This window comes from Podarcis muralis, chromosome 11 (assembly GCF_964188315.1).
Source record: "Podarcis muralis chromosome 11, rPodMur119.hap1.1, whole genome shotgun sequence".
NCBI classification, from domain to species: Eukaryota; Metazoa; Chordata; class Lepidosauria; order Squamata; family Lacertidae; genus Podarcis; species Podarcis muralis.
This window is the reverse complement of record NC_135665.1, coordinates 57618732-57644325: the sequence shown is the minus strand read 5'-3', so window position 1 is coordinate 57644325 and position 25594 is coordinate 57618732. Positions and strand designations below refer to the sequence as shown.

The 25594-nt window shown below is 47.9% G+C and overlaps 2 protein-coding genes across 3 annotated transcripts in view; both read right to left on the bottom strand.

Annotated features, from left to right (window-relative positions):
• SKOR2 (SKI family transcriptional corepressor 2) overlaps positions 1-20523 on the bottom strand; it is a 26790-nt gene extending 6267 nt beyond the window's left edge. The window contains exons 1-5 of the mRNA XM_077935945.1: positions 18277-20523; positions 14434-14497; positions 13898-13972; positions 2641-2706; positions 2090-2188 (exon numbers count right to left, since the gene is read on the bottom strand). Of these exons, the coding sequence (XP_077792071.1) occupies positions 2090-2188; positions 2641-2706; positions 13898-13972; positions 14434-14497; positions 18277-20523 (2551 nt within the window). The remainder of the gene's footprint in view (positions 1-2089; positions 2189-2640; positions 2707-13897; positions 13973-14433; positions 14498-18276) is intronic.
• HDHD2 (haloacid dehalogenase like hydrolase domain containing 2) overlaps positions 1-25594 on the bottom strand; it is a 426244-nt gene that overhangs the window by 58997 nt on the left and 341653 nt on the right. The gene's annotated exons all lie outside the window — the stretch shown is intronic.

Sequence of the window (25594 nt, the reverse complement as noted above, 5' to 3'; positions counted from 1 at the left end):
CTCCGCTAGCAGGTTCCTGCCTCAGCTGGGGTAAAGTCTCCAACCTGTAACATTTTTTGTACCCGCTGCGGTGGTGACTGGTGCCCACTGGGAAAAGGTAGGGGAGAAGGCTGAGAGGCAGACAGTAGGTGAAGCCAGAGTTAATCACAGGTAAAAAGGTAAAGGGACCCCTGAGGGACGCGGATGGCGCTGTGGGTAAAAGCCTCAGCGCCTAGGGCTTGCCGATCAAAAGGTCGGCGGTTCGAATCCCCACGGCGGGGTGCGCTCCCGTTGCTCGGTCCTGCCAACCTAGCAGTTCGAAAGCACCCCCGGGTGCAAGTAGATAAGTAGGGACCGCTTACTGGCGGGAAGGTAAACGGCATTTCCGTGTGTGGCTCTGGCTAGCCAGAGCAGCGATGTCACGCTGGCCATGTGACCCGGAAGTGTCTCCGGACAGCGCTGGCCCCTGGCCTCTTAAGTGAGATGGGTGCACAACCCCAGAGTCTGTCAAGACTGGCCCGTATGGGCAGGGGTACCTTTACCTTTACCTTTTTAAAGGGACCCCTGACCATTAGGTCCAGTCGTGGCTGACTCTGGGGTTGTGCCGCTCATCTCGCTTTATTGGCTGAGGGAGCCGGCGTACAGCTTCTGGGTCATGAGGCAACACTGAGACTAAGGAGGAGGAAGGAGACGACCATCACCACCCCTGGACTGGCTGTAGATAAGAAGCCAGGTGTATGGGCAAATCGATCCGGAAGATAATTGTATTTCGAGGAGCTAGTGCTCTAACATGGTTACCATTCCCGCTCCTGTTTGCTTCCCCCTCTCTAAACTCTTTGATGGCTGAAGAACAGCCTTTAATGCTCTAATCCAGCCTTTCTCAACCTGTGGGTCCTCAAATGTTGTTGAACTACAGCTCCCATCACTCCTAGCTAGCAAGGCCAGAGCTCAGGGATGATGGGAGTTGTAGTCCAACAACATCTGGGGACCCACAGGTTGAGAACCGCTGCTCTAACCCAGGCTTCCTCAACCTTGGCCCTCCAGATGTTTATGGCCTACAACTCCCATGATCCCTAGCTAGCAGGACCAGTGGTCAAGGATGATGGGAATTGTAGTCTCAAAAACATCTGAAGGGCCGAGTTTGAGGAAGCCTGCCCTAATCTGTTGGAAGGGAAGGAAGTGATATTACTGGGTACCTTCTTTTGATGTTGGACATTGTTTGAAGAAAGTGAGGCATTGGGAGAGGCAGCTAATGAATAATCTGTATGTAGCTAGTAGCACTAGCCGGTCAGGCAAGCCACACAGGCTAACAGGTTAGCTACCTATAAATCAGATGACTTTGGGCCGAGTTCTGAGAAGCTGGTGGACGGACGGATGGCCATGGGGCTGTGCAACCTGAGGCTACTTGGGGGAGTCACTTCGCCACTTCTTGAGGGTTTCCAAGTGGCAGCTTGAAGTGCTTGCTTTGTGATGTATATATATTGCTTTCCGTTTAGAACAAAATCTTAAATCTTCTCACTCACTTGGGTTTTGTATTGCCCCTGAATCTCTTTTTTTTAAAAACCACCTTGCATTCAGCAAGACACCAGGCAGGTAGGAGGCTGTTTGAGGGCAGAATGAGCTTGGTGGGGCAGTGTCCTATTCATAGCTGTCAAGCGTCCCTTATTTGGCGGGACAACCCCTTATCCCAGCACCATGTCCCGCTGCTGTCCCTTATTGATGATGTCCCTTAAATAAGCTACTGAAGGTAATGGGGCCCTTTCTATGTCCAGCTGTCCTTTGTCAACAACAAATTGTTGCTGTTTTTTGTGTGTTGAATATATGCTATATGGTAGTTTATGGACCTAATAGGTATCTAAAGCCATTTGCACACAACAAAATATGTATTTCATCAAAGTAATTGTTGATCCCTTATTTTGGCTGCAGATCCCTTATTTTCGAGGCTGCTGGTCCCTTATTTTCAAATCTGTAAGTTGACAGCAATGGTCCTATTTGCCCCTAAAGTGACACCCTCCTCCGGTACTAATCGATACTCTTGAGCGTTATTCGCATACACTTAAATATACAGAGATAAAGTAAGAAAAATTAATAACAGAAATGTTTTTCTTACTGAATACAGGGAAAGAGGCGGTTCCTTTCAGGACCTGGAATTCCTGTTCTAGCCTCCGCCGCAAGTCTATCTGCTCAAACAAGACCTTCTGAAGTTCTTCTAGACCAAGAGGAAAGGAGATATTTTTCTACTAATCAGCTGAAATAAATCTTGAGAAGCTGCTTATCCACGCAATCCATGATTACAAAGACTTGTCTGTGTTGGTGGTGGCAATTTAAGGGTGTCCATGGTGGAGAGTCTTGCTTAGGCCCAGGATAGATTTTGTGCAGAAATCCATGAATATAAATCAATGCAATATATTATTTTAAAGTATTATAGTACAGTGTCATGTATTGATTGATACATATGCATTAATCTCAATTATAGCCACACAAAAGGTCCATATATTATTCATATGTTCCTTGTCAAGCTTAAAATATGGCGGAGAATAAAAAAAAGACAAGAAAAGAAAAATCCCCTCAATTGTCTTTGTATTGCTGCTAAAACAAAGGGCCACATGGCGACGATAGATCGAGAGCTATTTATCTATATATAATTTCTCTCTCTTTTACCTTTTCCCATGTTTTCGACATCCTTTTTCAGAGAATGAGGTGAATTGGTTTCCTGTATGGGTTCGCCTTAATGAAGAGAGGAATATAAAGTTATTGATTTACACGTATGCTGCTTCTTATCAGATGCAGAGGTTCATTTTGAATCCTCATCAAATGGCTGTGGGGGTGGGTGGGGGGAGATATTACAAAAAAGGGTTTTATGGCACCAGCAAATGCCTAGACCTTCCAGCCTTTGTTCACTCGAATTTAGCCAGAGATCTGGCTTGAGAAAGACGTACGTATATTAAATCTCTAAGTAAAGAAATGCCACTTTTTTTAAAAAAAGTATCTGTTCACCCTCCTTTTTCTGAAGGTGTGCAGAAAAGAATATCAGAGCTTGAAGTTGATGAAGCCTCGCCTTCCAATTTTAAATGCAGTTTTATATTTAACTAACGAATATATTTACAAACCACACTTTCATAGGAAATACAGCAAGGAAGCATACAATGGAAAAAAACCACAGAGTAATAACATTGGTTAAAAACTCTCAGCGTCTTGCCAATAAACGCTGGTTGGTACAGACATTTCAAATTCCAAAGGCCTGTCTGAGTGCTACTGTTTTTTAAAAAGACATCTAAAAGAAACAGGGATAACTCCCACCCAGCTGTGATTGTCAAGGAGTTCTACAGGACCGGGTCTGTTGCACTAAAGACTTCATCCCTGTTAAAGGCCAATTCAGAGGCACCAAGATTGAATAGGGGCTACATCAGGGACTTATAAGAGGCAGATGACAGGCTGAGTACTGTCTGAACCAGGGATAGCCCATGTGATGCCTGTTGACTACTGTTGGACTCCAACACCCATCAACCCCAGCTAGCATCCCAGCCAGTGGTCAGGGATGCTGGGAATTGTAGTCCAACAACATCTGGGAAACAGCACATGGACTATATCTGTCAATACAAGGCAGCTCTATGAACCGTATACACTATTCATGCTCAAAATTGTTGGTGTACAATAATTGTCAAACAAATGTATAAAGCCCACCTTACAGGATGGTGTATATACATACAGATAGTGGTATATCTAATATATTTAGTACACAGTAGTGTATCTAATATGTTTAGTGCATACCCCAGCAAAGATGTTAATTTCAGCAGGCATTCCGATATTACAAATTGTTAACAAATTGTTATCTTTATTATATTGTTGAGTCACTTGTACACCATATAGAGGCAATCATAATAGATAAATTGTCTAAATAAATAAATAAAATCACAACAAATGACCTACAGCAGGCATTCCCAAACTCAGCCCTCCAGATGTTTTGGGACTACAACTCCCATCATCCCTAGCTAACAGGACCAGTGGTCAGGGATGAGGGGAGTTGTAGACCCAAAACATCTGGAAGGCCGAGCTTGGGGATGCCTGAGCTACAGGATAGATCAGTGATGGGCAACCACCAGCTTAATTCAGGCTTAATTCAGTCCAGTCGGTGTCTTAAACTGCACAATGCCATTTCCCCAAAGACATGTCCACCTGTTGTACTCTTGATTTCATATATATCACGAGGTTTTGAGTGGATAAAGATGCAGATCCCTTCTAAAAGTGGGGTTTACGCCTGCAGACACCAGTGCCTTGGTCCACGTGGGCACCAATTCAAACTGTGCTGACAGTGGAACAGGGGTTTGCAGACACTACTAATCAGCCGGTGAATGGTACTGGCAAAGCCCTGAGCCTTTACCTGCATGGTTTGATTTCAATCCATGCAGGTAAAGGAGAATCGTTCACCTGATGTCACAACGAGGTCAGGTGATTGCCAGGTATGTGACCCCCTCCCATCCGTCAAAATGCCCCGCAAGGCTTTTGGGGGCAGCTAGATCCTGCTAGCTGACAAGATATTCACTTGATAAAATGGAAGATGCAAAACATTTCATCAAAGGCAGGAAGAGCCGTAGGCCACAGTTAAACATGAAGTAAACTCATTGAAACATGCAGACTTAAATTAGCTGTGTATTAAGTAACTCTGTATGAGATTAAAGGCAGTGGGAGGAAATCAGAGTGCTCTATGTAGGCTGAGAATTCCTGGGTTCAAATCCTTGCTTAGCCATGAAGCTAGACAACAACTCTCAACCTAACCAGTCTATAGATGGCATATAAATAATAAAATTATTATTATTATTATTAGGCTGCTGGGTGGATAAAATAGGAAGATTCTATACACACCTTTCTGAGCTCTTTGGAGAAAGGACAATATATAAATAAGCCAATGTCATCTGAGAATATTAGATGATGAGATATTATTAAAACATGAACTTTAGATTTGTTGATTTTTCTATATATTTACAGGGAATGGTTTATTCCTAGTTTCCACTGATCAATGGACACTTAAATCTGCCCTTTGCTGAAATCCTATTATTGCGTATGATGCATATTCAATAGTGACATTTGTGATCTCTTCTCAATATTTATTGTAGTAATGCAATTGTAAAGCCAGATGTATCCAGCGTGGTGCCAGCATTTCCATTATGCTCAGAAACATGGTTGCTAAACTTCATTCCAGGATGTTGTGTGAGGAACGCAAGGTCACTGTCCGGTGCAATTTTTTAAAAAATTCAAAATACAAATACAAATAAAAGCTCAATACTGCAGGAGAAAAAGGGACGCTTATAAAAAAGTGGGATTTAGCTGGTCCATGTATATTATTTTTTGGCTGAGAGGTAAAGGAAATTACTGGCAACCCCACCCCATTCCTTGACTTATATTCATGATCAAACAACTCCATTTATAGGGAGAATGGAACTCCAGGTTCTAAAGCAGGCATCCCCAAACTCGGCCCTCCAGATATTTTGGGACTACAACTCCCATCATCCCTGACCACTGGTCCTGTTAGCTAGGGATGATGGGAGTTGTAGTCCCAAAGCATCTGGAGGGCCAAGATTGGGGATGCCTGTTCTAAAGTATGCCTCTACCCATGGACCTCTATGGAGCTGGTGAGGGGCCATGCTTAGGATGGCTTTATTGGGTTGTACTTTGGGTCAGGGCTTGTTTCAGAAAGCTGGAGACCATGGAAGTGTATATGAAGGTGCCTTCAAGAACAACCAGAGCATCAGTCTATTGGGCCTAGCACAGTTCACATTGGCTGTGTGATGGCCTGGGACTTGGACTCAGACTCGGAACCAGAGAAGTCTCAGTCTGCACCGGATCCTTTACCTCAGGCATCATCTGAACCAAGTCTGGGGCCTGATCCTGAAGAGTCCCAGTCTGCACAGTTTCCCCTGCAACAAACACCAACTGGGCTGAGTCAGGGGCCTGATCCTGCCCTGGCTCCAGATGCGGGGATTACTTCGTTGCCTTCAGCTGGGCCATCACTTACAGCTGCTCCACTACCGGTTGGGTCAGGGGAGGCTGAGGCGGCCCCTGGGTCTAGTAACCCACCGACGTCTCCTGGGCTGCAGAGACTAAGATCTGAGAGAAGGAGAGACCTGAGTACTAGCAGGAGGAGTGCTCGCCTTCGGGTGAAACAGAGAGGTGAGTTGCTGGGGGATCAGGACCGGCCGTTACCCTGACAAAGATAAAAGGCTGACAGACCCCACCCCAGGTTGCGGGAGCAACATTGCTGTATGCCAAAACCTGCCTGAGATCCTGTACCTGTCCTTGCCTGGTTTCCTGCCTCGTGCCCTGCCTTGGCCCTGTCGGACTGACTCCTAGCAGAACCTCCAGATTCTGGACTGGTCCTGGACCGCCTTTCAAGGGTTACCCCCGGGCCCAGCACAGGCTGGAGACTCCTTCCGGGAGACTGAGTTTATGAACTGGACCTCTGCTCATATCATTATGGAGAAGTGATGTGTGATTTGGTCTTCTGTTGCTCTCCACAAGTTTCTAGCCTTGCAAGGGAAGTTATCATGTTGATGTAATGTTGGTGGAATTTGCTGCCAAGGAGTGTGGTGGAGTCTCCTTCTTTGGAGGTCTTTAAGCAGAGGCTTGACAACCATATGTCAGGAGTGCTCTGATGGTGTTTCCTGCTTGGCAGGGGGTTGGACTCGATGGCCCTTGTGGTCTAATCCAACTCTATGATTCTATGATTCTATGATTCTATGATTCTATGATTCTATGTAAAGTGCAGGGTTTCTTTCCGAGGGGAGAGGGAGTGATTTAATAAACCTTGCAAGAGGAGGACGTTTTACAGGTTGTCATGTTGCTTGGAAATATAGACCATCTTGCCCATGGCAAAAAGTGTCTTGCAGACCCTAGATGTGCTGAACAGCAATTTTGAGCTGGTGCAGGGCCTCTATAGACATAAGCAGCACTGGGGGGCAAGGTCCAAGTACAAGAATGTTCTTCGCCACCCCCATTCATGTGCAATGTCTGGATTGCAAGTATAGATTGCAAAATAAAAACTTTTCTGTCTTTGGGAAGATCATAAACTCAGAGAAAACATAACTTACTACTTCATCCCATCGTTCAACCCCCCCCAACCCCCTCCATATCAATAGATATTTATCCATTTACAAAAAAACAAATATACCGTACTTTTCCGTGTATAAGACAAGCTTTCCCCCCTTAAAATATAATGTGAAAAATTGTGGGTCGTCTTATACATGAGTAGTGCCTTGGGGGGTGGGACTTGGGTTTGGTTGCTGGCGTGAGCCGGAGCTTGTCAGTGGCTATTGGTTGTTTTAATGGTGGCTGCGGCAAGGTGTGTTGTTGATTGGCTGTTGCTGGGGCAATTGGGCGGGTGCATGGCTTCTTCTGCCAGAGAGGGGACCATCAATTGGAGGCTTTAAAAAGGGGGCATCTTATACATGGGAGCGTGTTATACATGGAAAAATACGGTATTCAAATAGCTCAGCTGGTAGAGTATGAGACTCTTAATCACAGGGTCCTGGGTTCAAGCCCCGTGTTGGGCAAAAGATTCCTACGATGCGGGGAGTTGCATTAGATGACTCTACAATTCTAAATATAGATTAGAAGGTATCTGCCACAGGATTGCCAGGATCTAACCCAGGCCAAGGCCAAGATCACCCTGACAAAGAGGACACCTGACTTTGCCCTGAGGTTGTAGACTCAAACTTCTCTGGCAGAGAACCAGAATCTACAGTGCAGCTGCCCTGCTCAACCATCTGAGCTCAGTGTTTGCCCCTAGAAGCGCTTATAGGGAGCTGTCCTTGGTCCTGCAAAACGTCACTACTCTCATGTGTCCTTGACCCAGAATATACGTTGCTTGATCCTTGAAGGCTGGTGCTGGACAGCATATAAATCCCTGTATGTAAAAAAACAACAACCCTAGGATGTCAAGGAGAAGGGTAAGTTAAAGCAGGCACCCCTCAACTCGGCCCTCCAGATGTTTTGGGACTACAACTCCCATCATCCCTAGCTAACAGGAACAGTGGTCAGGGATGATGGGAATTGTAGTCCCAAAACATCTGGAGGGTTGAGTTTGGGGGTGCCTGAGTTAAAGCATTTCTCCCTGGCACACTAGTTGTTTGTGTGCAGGGAAGTTCCTTATTCTTCTTATTAGGAGCTTTCCGACAGATTGGCCATTGCATTGAAAGCTAGGCCTCTTGCTGCAGTCTTCTTTCCACTTAACCAGGACTGGGACTAAACCACACTCAGAGACCTACTTTCTGAGTAAGCATGTCTAGAATTGTAGTATTAATGAGTCAGGAATACAAATTGCAATGGTCTTGTCTGCTGTTCTAACCAGGCACTATTGCAGCTTTTATAGTTCCTTAGTGTGTAGCTACCAAAGGTGCAGAAATATCTGGCATCACTTTTAATCTGACCACCATATGCTGTCCCTGTGAAATTACATGTGGTCTCTAATAACTGGCTAAGGAATAACATATGCAGCTTCAGTCACCCCTGTGCATGACAAGGCCTGCCACAACCTGGAAAAACCTTCTCCGTCTACCTCGACTTGGCAGCTTCACTTTATGTCTCCTGCTGCATATCCCAACAGCAGCTTGACACACAGCAAGGAAGGATAACCATCTGTGAAAAGCAACAGCTTGCTGGTTTATGCAGCCAAAACTGCTGTTAAGGGCGTAAGGTAAAGGTAAAGGTACCCCTGCCCGTACGGGCCAGTCTTGCCAGACTCTAGGGTTGTGCGCTCATCTCACTTCCGGGTCACGTGGCCAGCGTGACAAGCTGCATCTGGCGAGCCAGCACAGCACACGGAACGCCGTTTACCTTCCCGCTAGTAAGCGGTCCCTATTTATCTACTTGCACCCGGGGGTGCTTTCGAACTGCTAGGTTGGCAGGCGCTGGGACCGAGCAGCGGGAGCGCACCCCGCCACGGGGATTCGAACCGCCGACCTGACGATCGGCAAGTCCTAGGTGCTGAGGTTTTACCCACAGCGCCACCCATGTCCCTAAGGGCGTAAGAGCAGGTATTTCCCACTCCCCCTTCTGGTCACTTGGTGACCTTTTTGCTTTCTGGTGTTAGGAATGAAACTTAAGAGTAGCAGGATGAGCAGTGGTCTTTATCTGATGCTCTAGGTCTCTCTTTTTCCTCCCCACTCACAATTAACCAAGGACACCTGCTCATTCTCAGTACATCTCTGCAGAATTGGTGGAATCCATCATAGTGCTAAGGCAACCCTTCCATCTGTGCGAGGATTTCCAATTGCACAGCAAGAACGTTCTCCCTCTCATTCCTCGCACAGCCCCTGGATCTACTCTGGGGGTTCCCCTGATGTTCTGGAGCGCACACAGGAGGGGGAGAGGGGCAAAGCCCTATTGCACAAGCAGAAAACCTTGCGCTGATGGGACGCATTAGTAGAATGCTTCCCTAATTCATCCCATTAGTAGAATGGCATAATCCATGCTAGCACATAAGTCAAGGAAGCCTGCAGGCAAAAGAGGCACGCCAGATCCACAGTGAATTAAGCCTGCCAGATCTGAGGCAGATCCACCTTGGTGGTTTTTGCAGGGAACCTTTAAAGATCACTGTTTCAAAAACAAACAAGCAAACAAAACCTCTGTTGTTGTTTTTTTGCCAGAATTGGGTGCAAATTGAATGCCTTGTTGCCCCTTTTGGGGGATGGAATGTGCCATACTATCTATGTATCTATCACTATCTATCATCTATCTATCTATCTATCTATCTATCTATCTATCTATCTATCTATCATCTATCTATCTATCTATCATCTATCTATCTATCATCTATCATTTATCTATCTCTATCTATCTATCTATCTCTATCTATCTATCTATCTATCATCTATCATCTATCATTTATCTATCTCTATCTATCTATCTATCTATCTATCTCTATCTATCTATCTATCTATCATCTATCATCTATCTATCATCTATCTATCTATCATCTATCTATCTATCTATCTATCTATCATCTATCATCTATCATCTATCTATCTATCTATCTATCTATCTATCTATCTATCTATCTATCTATCATCTATCTATCTATCTATCATCTATCATCTATCTATCTATCATCTATCTATCTATCTATCTATCTATCTATCTATCATCTATCTATCTATCATCTATATCTATCTATCTATCTATCTATCTATCTATCTATCTATCTATCTATCTATCTAATCTATCTATCTATCTATCTATCATCTATCTATCATCTATCTATCTATCTATCTATCAATCATCTATCTATCTATCTATCATCTATCTATCTATCATCTATCTATCTATCTATCTATCTATCTATCTATCTATCTATCTATCTATCATCTATCTATCTATGATAGGTGCAATGGCAGACTTTACCATTTTAGGTAGAAAAAACAGAAAACACACCCCCTCTTCTATTGGCAATCAATTTGACAACTAGGCACATGAAGGAATGGACAAATAGCCCCAGACGCTAATGTGGGAGGTGATTCTGCCTTAATTATTAGTATTATTTTAATGGAAAAGTCTCCATTTTTACTCATGCCACTTCCGTTCTTGGAAAGACAACAGAACTCTCCCCTCCTGCAGTTTCCAGGAACAGGTCAGAAGCACACAGCACCCAAAGGTGGAGGCACAACATTATCTTTCATAGCTAATCCCTCCATGAGTTTGCCCAAACCTCTTTTACCGCCACCCAAGTTGGTGGACATTCTTGTCTCCTGTGGGAGCAGATCCCCCAGTTTAGCTATGCCCTGTGTAAATAAGTATTTTCTTTTGTCCGTCATGAATTGCTAGATGCATGATTGCTAGATAGTCACAAACATGGGGTTCTATGATGGCATATCCTCTAAACTTGTGTGATGGGGAGGGGAACAATAGAATAGTCTTCTTCTTCCTGTCACTGCCCACTCTTCTTCTTACCTGCAATGGAGTAAGCTGTCTGTGAGCTCTCCTCCAGGGAGCATACTCCGTTTTGAAATGGAATATGGCATTTTGTAACATTTAAGGATTATTGCCTGCCTGATTTTCATCACTGTAACTGTTGAATCCTGGCAAGACTTTTAATGCGAGTAAACCTTGTATATTCTTGTTTACTTAAGCAGCCTGAGAGTGGTTTATTTGTTAAGAGGGAAACATTAAAAGGGAGAAAATAATCCAAGTCTGCCTAAGCAACCTTGGATATCGTAATTGTTCTAGAAGGTTATGTAACCTTGTCCCCAATAGCTTCTAGAGATAAGGTCCGCACGGATGGTGATATAACTGTGCTGAAATAATTATTTGCATTCTCACACAAGTGAGAATACGAGGAAGGATAATTCATATATAAAATATTTTCTCCTACTCATCTAGATGGGGGGATGGGGGTGGCGCTGTGGGTTAAACCACAGAGCCTAGGACTTGCCGATCAGAAGGTCAGCGGTTCGAATCCCCGTAACGGGGTGAGCTCCCATTGTTCGGTCCCAGCTCCTGCCAACCTAGCAGTTCGAACCTAGCAGTTCGAAAGCACGTCAAAGTGCAAGTAGATAAATAGGTACCGCTCCAGCGGGAAGGTAAACGGCGTTTCCGTGTGCTGCTCTGGTTTGCCAGAAGCGGCTTAGTCCTGCTGGCCACATGACCCGGAAACTGTACGCCGGCTCCCTTGGCCAATAAAGCGAGATGAGTGCCGCAACCCCAGAGTCGGCCATGACTGGACCTAATGGTCAGGGGTCCCTTTACCTTTACTCATCTAGATCCATCCAACAGTCAAAGGGGAGGTGGGCCAGGATGTGACAAATAATGAATAAAACTGACTATCTCACTTAAATCCATGGTGGCAGCCAGCGTGTTGTCCTGTGGATGTTGTTGGTCCAACTCCCATACCATTGACTATTGGCCATGCTGGCTGGGGCTAATGGGAGCTGAAGTCCAACAGCAGTTGGATAGTGCCATGTTGGCTACCCTGACCCAAAACGTAAGTCCTGCTGATCAGATATGGGGTCTACTTAGCTTCAGTGGCCAGCAAGCTGCTTCTGGAAGACCCATGATCGGCCCATGGAAGGCATCAGACTGCATGTCCCCAATATCTGGTATTGTAAGATATACTGCCATTGATTCCGGAGGGTTCACCTAGCTGTTGTGGGCTAAGAATAGTTGATGGAGTTGAACTATGGCTCTTGAAGGCCTGTGTTTTATTAGGGTTTCAAGGTAGTACAAGATTATTTGTTGTTTTCGCTGCAACAGACTTAACACAGATGCTTCTCTAGAGCAGTGTTTCCCAACCTTGGGCCTCCAGCTGTTTTTGAACTACAATTCCCATCATCCCTGACCACTGGTCTTGCTAGCTAGGGATGATGGGAGTTGTAGTCCAAAAACAGCTGGAGGCCCAAGGTTGGGAAACACTGCTCTAGAGAACACTCTTTTGTAGTACTTTGGAGCCAGAAAGCAGATAAATGGGAGAGAGGTATTCATTTGCATGTATACATGCAGGAGTTCTCTCTCTTTCACACACACACACATGCACAATGCAGGGATGTGGGACTACTTTTATGTACCTACACATCTCAGTTTATCTAAATTTTCTCCAGCGCAGGAAGCCAAGAATCCTACAAAGCTTTCTTAATAACTTATTCCAGAATGTATTCCTGCTGGTATCGGGCTCCCTGGTGGGCCATTTCATAATACCCTGGAAATAATCAAGCTAGATTATCCCTTGCCCCACTCTTAATATCAATTTCCCTTTTTATCATCTCTTATTCACTTTATTTAAAAGGCCATTGTTTTCCCTCCCTCGTCGCAGCACCCGTTTCAGAGTGGGCTTTTAAATCATGTGAAATCCATTGAAGGAAAGTAGGGTTTGCTTTTGTTTTGTTTTTTTGCAGTGGAACAAGCATATAACCATGTTGGATCACTTAGGGATCATATATATATATATATATATATATATATATATATATATATATATATAGTCAGAACTGTGCTGGCTGCTATTATATAAGGTTTCTGGAAGATCCCATTTTCTCCATCAGTTCCCACTACACTTGCATCTCTCTCTCTCTCTCTCTCTCTCTCTCTCTCTCTCTCTCTCTCTCTCTCTCCAAGGCTTGCTCTCTCTGTCTCATTTGACAGGCAAATTTGCAGACATAGCCTCGGGATAACAACCTCGTTTGACAGTCAATTAACCGTGAATAGTCAAAGCCAAGACAGTTTGCATTACATAAATGGAAAATTAGATTCCCTTTTTTCTCTCTCTCTCCCAAGAAACAAAAACCCCTTTTCCTTATAACCCTCCCTCGCAATAGACAACTTAGTATCAAAACTTCTAATCACGTCTTTCCCTCCCCCCTCCGCCCCCCCCAAACCCCTTGGAGACATTTAGCAATCAGTAAAAGGTGGTTCCATTTAATTTGTATAATGTAATTTTTGTCAATGTATTATACATTTTGTGTAGAGATCATTATCACGGAGATAATATAAATGTTGCCATGGATCTCATAAAACACCTTTAATGTCTCTCTGACAGATATTAAAAGCAATAAGCTGTGATCCTTTTTAATGGAAGGTTTCAAAGAGAACATTTCAATTATTGTCATTTTATGTTTTCTCTTCCCTACCAGCCGGCTCCATTGTGTAACCTGCTCCGTTCCCGAAATTTCCTGCTGAAATATGCCCAGCAATTAATAACCTTATTGCTATTAACACCTCTTTGCATTTTTCCCTTAGTTATTATATCTATCTGGGACCGTTGTTTATTTTTACCCTTCTACAAAATATTCAGTCATTTGATTAGGAATTTGAAGGCTACACAGTCTTACGCACGCAGACTTGGGAGGAAGCCTTACAGCGGGGCTTACTTCCGAGTAAACACGGAACGGGTCCGCTTGCAGACCTGTGCATTGATTCCCCTGCATTGTAAGCTTACCTGCAATATTCCTCCAGAAATCCCCTCCTGGATGTTCGGCGTCTGTGATGAAAAAATTGTGTTCCTTGCTCTTCTCTAAAAGTAAAAACACAAAACCCGAATTAATTATTATTATTTGCAATATTGCAAAGCTCTTTGGAAGGAACACCGCCAACCCACAAACCCGAGAGGGGAGTAGATACAAGCCAGCATGCAAGGACATATAGAAAGAAAAACGTGTTGTGTGGCATTGAGAACCTGCTAGCATTTGCTAGGAATACTAACGACCAGTGTTTCTTAGTCGTTGCTGGTAATTGTCGTGTTAACTTGGCCGATTAAATGTTCGAGAAGATCGATATCTAGTTCGGCGTGATCTGACACGCACACACACGCACACACACACACACGTGCAGTGTCTGAGAAAGGATCTGCGGTTCAGCAGCCACATTCCTAAGGACAGATCCGGATCTGGGCCCGCAATTGCGCATTTGCCCGTTTCCACGGCGCTCCCGGGTCTGCCCCGGCGTGAGAAATTAGCCAACGGCTCCGTGTCTTGCCTGAGAAGCTGTTGTCTTCCTTCGCCGACGCGGCAACCTGGTTCCCTTCCTTGCCTTTCTGGATCTAGCACGACGAGAAGCAGACAAACAAACAGAAATTAAAAGCCAAACCTAACGCAATCGATGAGCAATTAACAGGAAAGGGAAAGTAAACGGTTTGCAGCGAGCAAGCAAAATAGAGCAGGAGAAACAAACGCGGGGGCGGGGGGGGGGGCAAAAATGACGACCGGCGACGCTTGTCGGGTCCCTGAGATATTTTTTATTTGAGGTGGGGGGCAACAGATGAATAACATCCACAAACAGTCTTATATAAAGGGTCACATTTAAGTATGGTTGCTGGGGGGGGGGCATTAAAGACCCCATGGATTTCAGCGAGGAACCCTTGGACTCAATTGAGGCTTACTTTCGAGTAAGCAGCGTGCCTAAGTTCTGGTTGCGCGGATCCTAGCCGGGGGCGCGTCCCCAGCGCGCTCTAGCAATGTAAAGCCTCGTCTACTTCAACGCAGGGAAAAATCCCCCCGTGTTGTGGTTGAAACAGGTCAGGGCTGGGTGTGGGGAGGGGAGGCTTACGCCCACAGCTGGATAGTGAGCCCTGTTTACTCGGAAGTAAATCCCGCACATGTCCACCATGGACCTCAATTGCCCTAAACGGCCTCGGTGCTGTATACCTAAAGGAGCGTCTCCATCCCCATCGTTCAGCCCGGACACTGAGGTCCAGCGCCGAGGGCCTTCTGGCGGTTCCCTTGCTGCGAGAAGTGAGGTTACAGGGAACCAGGCGGAGGGCCTTCTCGGTGGTGGCGCCCGCCCTGTGGAACGCCCTCCCACCAGATGTCAAAGAGATAAACAACTACCAGACTTTTAGAAGACATCTGAAGGCAGCCCTGTTCAGGGAAGCTTTTAATGTGTGACATTTTAGTGTATTTTTTATCTTTGTTGGAAGCCGCCCAGAGTGGCTGGGGAAACCCAGCCAGATGGGCGGGGTACAAATAATAAATTATTATTATGATGATGATCCGCCCCCTCCCCCGTTGAAGGCGACGACCACCAGTTTAAGTCCAGTTTAAGGAATCCAAGCCGGGCCACTGTTGCTCAATACGGAGCCTACCTGAGCGGGCAGGAGCGAACCAATTGAGGAGACGTTGTTCCGGGGAAGCGTTTATAGAATCATACAATTGTAGAGTTGGAAGGGACCGCAAAGGTCATTTAGCCCAACCCCTTGCAATGCAGGAATCTTTTGCCCAATGTGGGGCTCAAACCCATGGATTTCAGTCTGAGATCAAGAGTTTTATGCTCAACCACATGAGCTACCGCAGGATTTGTTTCTGTTGGCGACAGAAATCTGGGCTTCGCGGCCTCAAGTGGAGCTGATCCAGGAGCTTTTCCTTCTGGGTGTGTACCCAAGTCTGTGTTCCTCAAGGCGCTTCCTCGGAAGAAGTGCCGTTGGAATCAGTGGGTCTTGATCTCAAGGAAATGGGTGCGTGGAACCAGACTGATCCCAAAGAGGTGATCCGTCCTCCTTAACAGGAGAGCAAGCTAAGAACTGCCTTCAACTCTGTGTATCGACCTTTTAAGGCACATTCGCTGCAATTTCTTTCCCTCAAAGGATTCTGGGCGCTGTAGTTTACGCCTCACAGAGTGACAACGCCCAGCAACGCTTAACGAACTACAGTGGCCAGAATCCTTTGAGGGAAAGAAGGGGCAGCGAATTTGCTTTAAAGGTACAGTGTGTATGCCGACCGAAAAAGAGTAAGTGCTTATGGAGACCTGATTATGACAAACTCCGGGCTCCGAATGCATCTATTGAGACCCACTAAAAAGTGGCGAGGGGGCTTCTAAATCAAATTATAGCGCAATCCTATATAATATGTACTCAGAGGTAAGCCCCGCTGAGTTCCATGGGATTTCCTCCCAGATATGTGTGTAGTAGAGGATCGTGGCCTTAATTTCCACGGGTCACTATTCAGGACCGTGTACACGTTAGGACTTTCCTTAGCTATTGATAGGCAGACACGTTTTTTCTCCCAAACTTGGAAGTTGCATACAGTACCCAGTACAACTAGGACTCATTTATAGACTTGTCCTTTCCTAATTCCGCGGAAAATTCCCATCTTAAGTCAATGGCCATCGCGACATCTTGTGGCAGCGAGTTCCAGAGATTAATTAGTCAGTTTGATCGCTGACATACTGAGTGAGGCCGTTTGATCTCGCTCAAGTACGGACTGGGAGAGGCTCTTCCAGGATTTCGGGCCGAGGTCTCTCCCAGCTCTGGCAGGAGATGCGGGGGATCGAACCAGGGACCTCCGGCCTGCGAAGCAGACACCCTACCGCTGAGCCACGTCCTTTCTCTAGAACTCTAGCATTATGAGAGAGCGCAAAGCTTCTCTCTCGGTGCTTCCTCCGCACCCTTGGGTCTTATTTTATGAACCAAAAAGCTCCCTTTCCGCCTAAGGGACTCGCTCCAGTCCCCTAGTCATATTGGTTGTGCTTTACTGCTCTTTTCCCAACTCTAGAAATATAAAAATAAAAATAAAAAATTGAGGTGTGGCTATCAGAACTCCGCAGAACCTATTATGAGGGCGGGTCCTGAGCTTTAGTAAAAGGCCAAGGAGCGGTAGCTCATGTTAGTCCTACTCCGGCCCGTTAACGTCGCTGTGTCTGCAGTGGCTCCTGTTACAAGGCGTGCGCTGGAACTCAACCAACTTAGTGTCCTGGCACTAAAGCACTTAATTCTCACAGACAATACATGAGGTAGTTAAGCAGTTTCTGGGCTCTGCTACATTTCAGGTGGTTCTTCATACTACTACTAAAAAAATGACTAAATGATGATGATAGTAATGTCCCTGCACATAGAAAGCTAGCGTTTCAAGAAGCTCCCTCCCTGACATGCTAGCTTTCTGCGTGAGAGCCATTGGTTTAATTATTTTATATGCAGGAGCGTTCAGTCACGTACTCCCTTGCGCCTTCAACCTGAAATGGCACAGCCCAGAAACCGATTTGCTGGCGGTGAGAATCCAGCCCACAGACAAGGGATTTTGAGACTGAGGCGGGTTGTGCGTCGCGCTCGGAGAGGCATCGGGTCCGCCTGTAGCTCTTGTGGGTCCTGAAACGTGTGATAAAACGCCATCCCCCCGGTTGGTTTTCCTGTGCGACCCTCAAAAATGGCAACGCGCCCCCGCCTCCTTCGAAGAAGCCCAGTTAGGGTCGAAGGAACTGGTGTTTCTTCCAAGGGAGACCTTATTCTTTGGAAGCAGATATTGGGCGAGCTAATATTGGAGCAAATATTAGGCGAGAAGCCGAGACTGAGGAGGTGTTTAAATGTCTCATTGAAATCAACGAGGCTGGGAAAGGACCGGATGGTGGCCCCCGTTTCCTGAGCCCCCTTCTCCATGTCCCCTCCCCCCAGAAAAGCTGTGCTGGGGGGTAGAGCGGGGGGAGCACCAGACAAGAGCCACGCGCCACCCACAAGCGCTTGAAAGTGTCACGGGCAAGGCAGGCGCTGCCTTTGGAGATGCGGGAGAGGCTCGCCCTATTTCTTGCCAGTTCCGTTTCCCTGGCTCTAAAGGGGCGGGGGCCCTGCGAAAAGACCCTCCTCGATCCATCTTCCTCTCCCCGCATCTGGAAGCGACTCAGCCTAGAGGTGCATTTCAATAAAAATAATTGGCTCGAAGGAGCCTAGAGGGGGGTATTTACATCTTTGTAAGGGGGCTGCGGCGCCTGCTCCTCGGCTGATGGATGGGACGCTGGGCTGCTCCCGCCGCTGCTTCCTCCTCCTTTCGGTGGGCAGGTGGGCAGAGGAAGGGCCGGAGGAGGGGGAGGGGGAGGCGGCAGCAGCAGCTGCTCGACGTGGGGCGCCCCCGACTTCTCCTCCTCTGGAGCCGGCCGGCAGGAGGCCGCGGGGTAAGGCCCCGTCGGGGCGGCGGCCACTGCAGAGGCTGCCCCGCTCGGCCTGTCCCGGGAGGAGCCCTTGTCCGTCAGCCCGCGGCTCTGCAGGTAGCGGCCGGCTCCCCCGACGGGGTCCACCACCTCCTGCTCGTCTTCCTCTTCCTCCTCCGCTTCTTCCTCCGCTTCCTCCTCCTCCGGCAGTTTGTGGCTCTCCACGTCCACCTCCGGCTCTTCTTCTTCGTCCTCTTCCTCCTCCTCCTCTTCCTCCTCGCTGCTCTCCTCGCTGGGGTAGCTGCAGCTGGTGCCCCCCGGGGAGAGCAGGCGGTGGCCGGGGGCCTGGAGGGGGCGTTCGCAGCCCCCTGCCTCCCGCTCGGGGGGCGGCAGCAGCAAGAGGGGCGGCGGCGAGGACGAGGAGCGCGGCGCCGGGTGGTGGTGGTGCAGCTTGGCTAGGCTTTCCGAGTCCTCTTTGCCCCCCACTGGACGGAAGGCGCTGGAGTGGTGGTACGACGCGCCGGATTTGCCCCGCGGCTGCCCGTCCAGCAGGTGGGGCTGGTGAGGCGCCGAGCCCCGCGACCCTCCGCCGCCGCCTCCTTCAGCCGCGGGAGAACATGCCGCCTCGCTGCCGTCGAAAGCCCGTGGGTCCCTGCTGCTGCCGCTGCCGCCTCCGCCGCTCGCTTGTGGGGCAGCAGCGGCGGGCGGCGTGCCCAGCCCGGCGGCTCCCCCTTCGCTGCCGGGGTCCGCGAGGTCCAGGAAGGCTTGGCGCAGCAAGCTGGGGCTCTCCCCGCCCAGGGCGGTGCAAGTGGGCGGCTGCGGCGCGGGCTGCAAGTAGGTGGGCAGCCCCGGGAGCGCCCCCGGGGTGCGCGGCGGCCAAAACATGCAGAAAGGCGGGTAGAAGGCTGCGGCCGCCGCCGCCGCGTCCTTCCTAGTCCCGGGCCAGAAGAGCCCCGACAGGCCCGCTCCTGCCGTCGGGGCGGCCCCTGCCGCTTTGTGTCCCGCGGGTCCGCCTTGCGCCCCGACGCCCAGCCCCTCGGAGTCCTCTTTCTTGTGGCAGAGGCTGAAGGCGGCCGCGGGGAAGCCGTAGGGGTGCGGGAAGAGGCCCCCGCAGCCGGGGAACTTCTGCAGGACGCCCCCGAAGGAGGAGCCCTTGCTGGGCACCGGGATGACCGGGTAGTTCCTTTGCGCTTTGCCGGCGCCGCCGTGCGCAACGGCCGCTGCAGCCGCCGCGGCCGCCGCCACCGCTTCCTGCAGCTCCTCCTCGTCGTCGAAGCGGCCGCGCTTCTGGTGCAGGTCAGGGGGCGGCGGCGGCGGCGCGCCCAGCAGGTGCGGGCTGAGCAGGCCTCCTCCGACGCCCACCACCGCCGCCTTGACGGCGCCCAAAGGGTGACAGTGAGGGCCGGAGCCTCCTCCTCCGCCGCCCCCTCCAGGGTGGTGGGCGTGCGAGGCCTGCGGGAGGGCCCTCTTTCGGCTGCCGCCGTTGAACATGGCCTTGACGTCCTCCCAGGCGAAGACCAGCTCGTCCTGCGGGGTCTTGTCGGTCAGCTTGAGGTGGCGCCGCCAGGAGTTGAAGTTGGCGGCGTCGGGCTGCGTGTACTTGGCGTCGGGGGTGCGGTGCGAGTGGAAGATGAACTTGTTGGGCGAGAAGTACATGCTGCAGTAGCTGCATTTAATGCACTTGGCCCGGGAGCTGTTGTAGCGCGCCGGGATGAAGCTGCCCCGGCAGCCCCAGGCGCACTCGTGCGACACGTCGAAGGCGAAGTTGTCGGGCAGCTTGGGCGGCCGGTTCTCCCCCAGGAAGGACTTGCAGAGCCGCTCGGCTTCCCTCTTGGTGATCATGCCGCAGCGCCTCGACGAGATGGGCATGGCGCCCGCCCTGCGCAGGATCTCCAGCTGCACCGGGGTGCACTGCACGCACGTGATGCCCAGCGCCACGCGGCGGTTGTGGATCTCGTTGTAGCTGAAGTTCTTCAGCAGCGTGTTGGAGATCTGCGCCAGGCACAGCCGCTCCTGCCCGTCGATCACCAGAGACACGATGGGGATGCCGTAGAGGATCACCTGGCCCACCTGGTTGGGCTTCATGGCGCCCGGGTGAGGAGGGCCGCCGCGTGGAGGCGGAGGGGGCGGCCCCTGGCTCAGCGAGTCCGACGGGAAGGCGTTGGACGAGGCGGACAGGAGGAGGTCGGTGGCGCCTGGCAAAGGGCTGCTGGCCATGGTCCTGGGCCCCCGGCAGGCTCCCCAGCAGGCTGTGGGAGAGAGAGAAAAGAGAGCAGGCCATGAGAACTAGCGCCATCAAGCGGCTGAGCGGATGCACCGTCTGCCCTCTAAAATCGCTTGTGCTTTAATTAAGGTTCAAGTGATCAGAACCTCAATATAGGTGCCTTTTTGGCACTGAAGTAACATTTAACAGGCAAATGCAGTTGCTTAAGAGGCCATGTTCAAGATTTTGTTTTCATGCACCATATTATTACAGGAATGTACCACCTTCAGAAGAACCTCAGAAAAGAAAGAGTCCCTTGTTTGCTGCCCTGTTGAATAAAAAACGACTTATGGCATTAAAGTTGGCCTTTCCACCATTCCCAGTTAAGGCTGCACAGCTGGACACTGTGGCACTTTTACTCAGGAGGAAGATGCAAAAGATTCAATGGGATTTACTCCCATATTTGCACGCGCGCATGGGCATGCAGCCGTGTATCAGCAACCCTATAGGTTTACTCAAAAGTAGGGCCTGCTGAACTCAATGGGACTTACTCTCTGGTACCTCTGAGTAAGCCCTATGGAACTCAGCAGGGTTTATGTGTGATGTGCAGAAGGTGACTTTGCACCTTGATGAATCTGCTGGTGAAATGGATGTGCAGCCAACCCTGTGCTCACTTATTCAGGAGGAATGAGCCTGATTGCTTTATTCGGGGAGCCTGATTCATAGGCAAGTGTGTCTCAAACTATAACTTCAGGCTCCTAACACTTTTGAGAAGAGAGGTCTTGCTAGCTTGCTGAAACCAAACAACACAGAGCCTTAAGGCACATTGAAGACCAACAAATGTATTGCATGTTTCCAAGGGTGCAAGTCCCACCCAAACTGCAGAGAATCCCACCTTCCTTCTGTTAATCCCAGGTGCAGGCAAATAATTATGCAGGGCCTGGAAGCCTGCCCCTTGCCCCTAGCACTGGAAAATCTACCCAGCTGCCCCTCTGACAAACAAGGGACTCCCCTCGTTCTTTTCTGAGGTTCTTCTGAAGGTGGTACATTCCTGTAATAATATGGTGCATGAAAACAAAATCTTCAAGATGGCCTCTTAGCAACTGCTTTTGCCTGTTAAATGTTCTTTCGGTGTGAAAAAAGCATTTTGCCATTACCCATAACCTTTTCAGCTTTTTTGCAAAAACGTAAGGACTAGAAAATAACTTTGGAAAAGGAACACACACACACACACACACACACACACACACACACACACACACTACCCTGTACCAAATTTAACCTGAAACAAAATTGTAGAATTGCTGCAATTAATAAGTTATAATAAGTAATTTGCATTGGGTGGGTAGTTGATCATAATGACCACCAATGCTCGGCAGTTCGCTCCAAGGTGATGAACTTGTATCAGGGCTGTACCACTTCAGGCTACAAGTCAAAACTCACAGATTGAATGCTCCACCATATCTCTCCAGTTCCCCTCCCCCCCCCCAAAAAAAACTGGGAGAAGAATTCTAGCTAGCTCAGAGAATTGCTTTGTACAGAGGTGTATTCTGGCACCTGCAGTGTGAAGTGGTACAACCCAGAATTACCACTGCAGTGAGAACTAGGCCAATGTTTGACTCCAGGCTTAGCGCACTATGTCTTTAGGGATGAGCTCATAAATCCCATTCCTTGCGACTTCCCTCCTTGTTCCTGATGTCAGCTACCAGAACTAGCAGTATGTTATCTATCGGACAAACAGACAGATGCTTCCTACCATCTCACGATGCCACAGCCAGCTTGAGACTTCTCCGTTGTCACCTCACAAACCATGTTGCTTTCCAGAAAGTGGATTAATAGCTACAGAATTAAGGGACTAAGTACCTATTGGGAAACTGCTCAGTCCGGGAACATGTTTTCAGTAGCTAAACTGAGCACACGGTCCTTTCACCAGAAACAACCCACTCCCCAAGCTTTCTTCCTTTTAGCAAATCTAATTTAGAAAAGGGGTTTTCATATTTTTGCTACAGTTAAACAATTAGGATTCAGAAACTCTCACTGACCTACTGAAAATCGCAGGGAGATCTAGCGTTAGATATTAATCTGCTTTCTGAACAGCCTGAGCTCTAGAACAAAGAAACAAGTCTGGAAACCAATTTCTCCTTACAAGTAAAAATAAAATAAAAGCTATTGAGGCTGCCGCAGAGTTAGGGTAGGGTTGTGGCTAAACAACAGAGTTATCAATCAGCAAGGCCTTGGCTCAAATCTCACATCTGCCACAAATGCACTTTGTAGCCTCAGGAAAGTGCAAACTCTCAGTCTCAATCTGCAATATGGGACTAATAACACAAGCCTGCCTCACAGGGGTGTTGTAAGGAGCAAGGAGCAAAATTATAGGATGTGCTTTGTGCCCTCAGAAGGCCTTTAAAAAATACCAGCACAGCATTCCAAGCCTGCCATCTATCACTGATGCCTTCCCCACAGTCCCAGAAGAAGAAGAAGAGTTTGGATTTGATATCCCGCTTTATCACTACCCAAAGGAGTCTCAAAGCTGCTAACATTCTCCTTTCCCTTCCTCCCCCACAACAAACACTCTGTGAGGTGAGTGAGGCTGAGAGACTTCAGAGAAGTGTGACTAGCCCAAGGTCACCCAGCAGCTGCATGTGGAGGAGCGGGGAAGCGAACCTGGTTCACCAGATTACGAGTCTACCGCTCTTAACCACTACACCACACTGGCTCTCAGAGAAGGGAAGACATTTGTATGTTATGGTCAGAACAGGCCCAGTTTTTTCTTCTATGCCAGGGATGGGTAACCTCAGGCCCATAGGCCAAATGTGTGCACAACACACACCTCAGACTTTTTAGCTGCTCCGCAGGCCTCTCCCCAGACTGCACTTCTCACCCACCCTGCTTTGAACCATCCTTGAGCATTTTTGCCAGCTTGAAACATATCCTTGAACTCTGACAATGCCCATTGGGAAAGGTGTGCTTAGAAACCAGTGTACTGTACCAAGGGTAACATTTACATCCATCTAGCCTCTACACCAGGGGTCAGCAAACTTTTTCAGCAGGGGGCCAGTCCACTGTCCCTCAGACCTTGTGGGGGGCCGGACTATATTTTTTGGGGAAAAATAATGAACGAATTCCTATGCCCCACAAATAACCCAGAGATGCATTTTAAATAAAAGGACACATTCTACTCATGTAAAAACATGCTGATTCCCGGACCGTCTGTGGGCCGGATCTGGCCCCCGGGCCTTAGTTTGCCTACCCATGCTCTACACCATTCTAAAACACACTCCTGTATGATACCTGTGTGATTCCTTCCCCACCACTCTGCCAGAGACATCTCTCCAGATTGTTGTGTGTGTGAGTTCTGGGACATGTAATTGACACAATAATGGTGCATTAGTGGTAGATGTAGACCGGACCACCCACAGGTCATTCTGCCTAGTCGATGCTCTGTGATACTTCCCCATTGTTACTGCCCTCTGGAAGGACAGAAAAGCAGTAGAAAAGCAAACCAACTAGAAAAGTTGCCACTTAAAAAGTTACAGGATTTCAAAAGGAAGTTACAAGACAGTCACTGACTGAAGAGGAGGCAGGATGTGTTGGGTGTTTGGAGTTAACATGCACAGAGAAACTGAAGAGAAAGAACACTGGATCCCTGTTGGAGAAGCATGGATATATTCGCACTGAGGCTCTGAGTTGAGGAAAGCAAGAAATCTACATTTATTGCAGGAAGTAAATATGGTAGGCAAGGCCTTAGAGTTATATTTGCTCTTTCACGTGCATAGGAGAAACACACAAGGAGATCACATTTCCTGAGGTAAGGATGAAGGAGGAAGTAGGAAATGAGGCCAGCAACCCTGAGAGTATCAGTCTAACCCTGAAGAAAGATCAATAGGTCAGCACAGGAAGGGCAGTCTAGGAAGCCTGAAGGTTCATCTCTATCTACCTTTCTCATGCAGTTATATCAGCTGAGGGTGTCTTCTGCAGTGCTGAAAATGGGATTGCATATAACCACCATGAGCGCAAATAATCACAAATGCACAACAAAAGCGACATCTGGAGGCTCCCCAGCAAGACCTTTTTCTTTGCTATGCTTTCAGAAGTTGAAGCTTAAGAATTTTTTCCTTCTCTTATAATTTATTCATTCATTCTATGTTTATGTCACATTGCCTAAGTTTCATAGATATTTCATACATTGACTTGGTTGATTAGATTTTTGGCTGTCCATGCTGCCCCAGAAATACACATTCAAGGACAGCCTAAGAATATCACAGATAAATAAAATGTTGGCTGTAGCAGCATAGTCAGCACACATAAACATGCATTGATAAAGTGGGTAGAATTCTGATGTTTGCACAACTCTTTTGCTACACATCTTTTCTTGAAATAAATAAATAAATAAATAAATAAATAAATAAATAAATAAATAAAGGAAGGGACAAGTTTATTTTTTGGCTGAAAATAAAACAAGAATTCTCAAGCACTTTCTATACGGATAGCAAAGTCTACCACCTGCCATACTGGGTGGAGCAGAGACATTTCTGCTGTAGTTCTAAGATTTTGGAATCAGCTCCTCAAAGTGGAGCTTTAGAAGCAAAATGTAGGGTGACTTTCCAGTGAAGATCTTCCGACCTCTTCCCCCCCCCATGCATTTGAAAAAAAAACTCTTTAATTCAAGAGGCTCTATGTATCTAACCATTGAATAGCTTTTTTAAAAAATGGTCCATTTTAATTGATGTGACATTTGAGTGCTGCTATTTTATGTTTTTAATTTGCCGCCTTGCTTAAAAATATAGGAAGCTAATTTGTACTGAGTCGTGTCACTCATCTATTTAGCTCATTATTTCACACTGACTAACACCGGCTTTGGGGCAGGGATGGGGAACCTGTGGATGCTGTTGGCCTTCATCTCCTAGCCTCTTTGACCACTGGGCCATGCTGGCTGGGGATTGTGGGAGTTGGAGTCCAACAACATGCAGAACGCTACAAGTTTGCAACCCTCCCTGGATATGCCAGGGATTGGTCCTGGGAGCTTTTGAACCCACTCTGCCACAAAGCTACAGCCTTCTCCAAATTGCTGTAGCTCAATCAAAA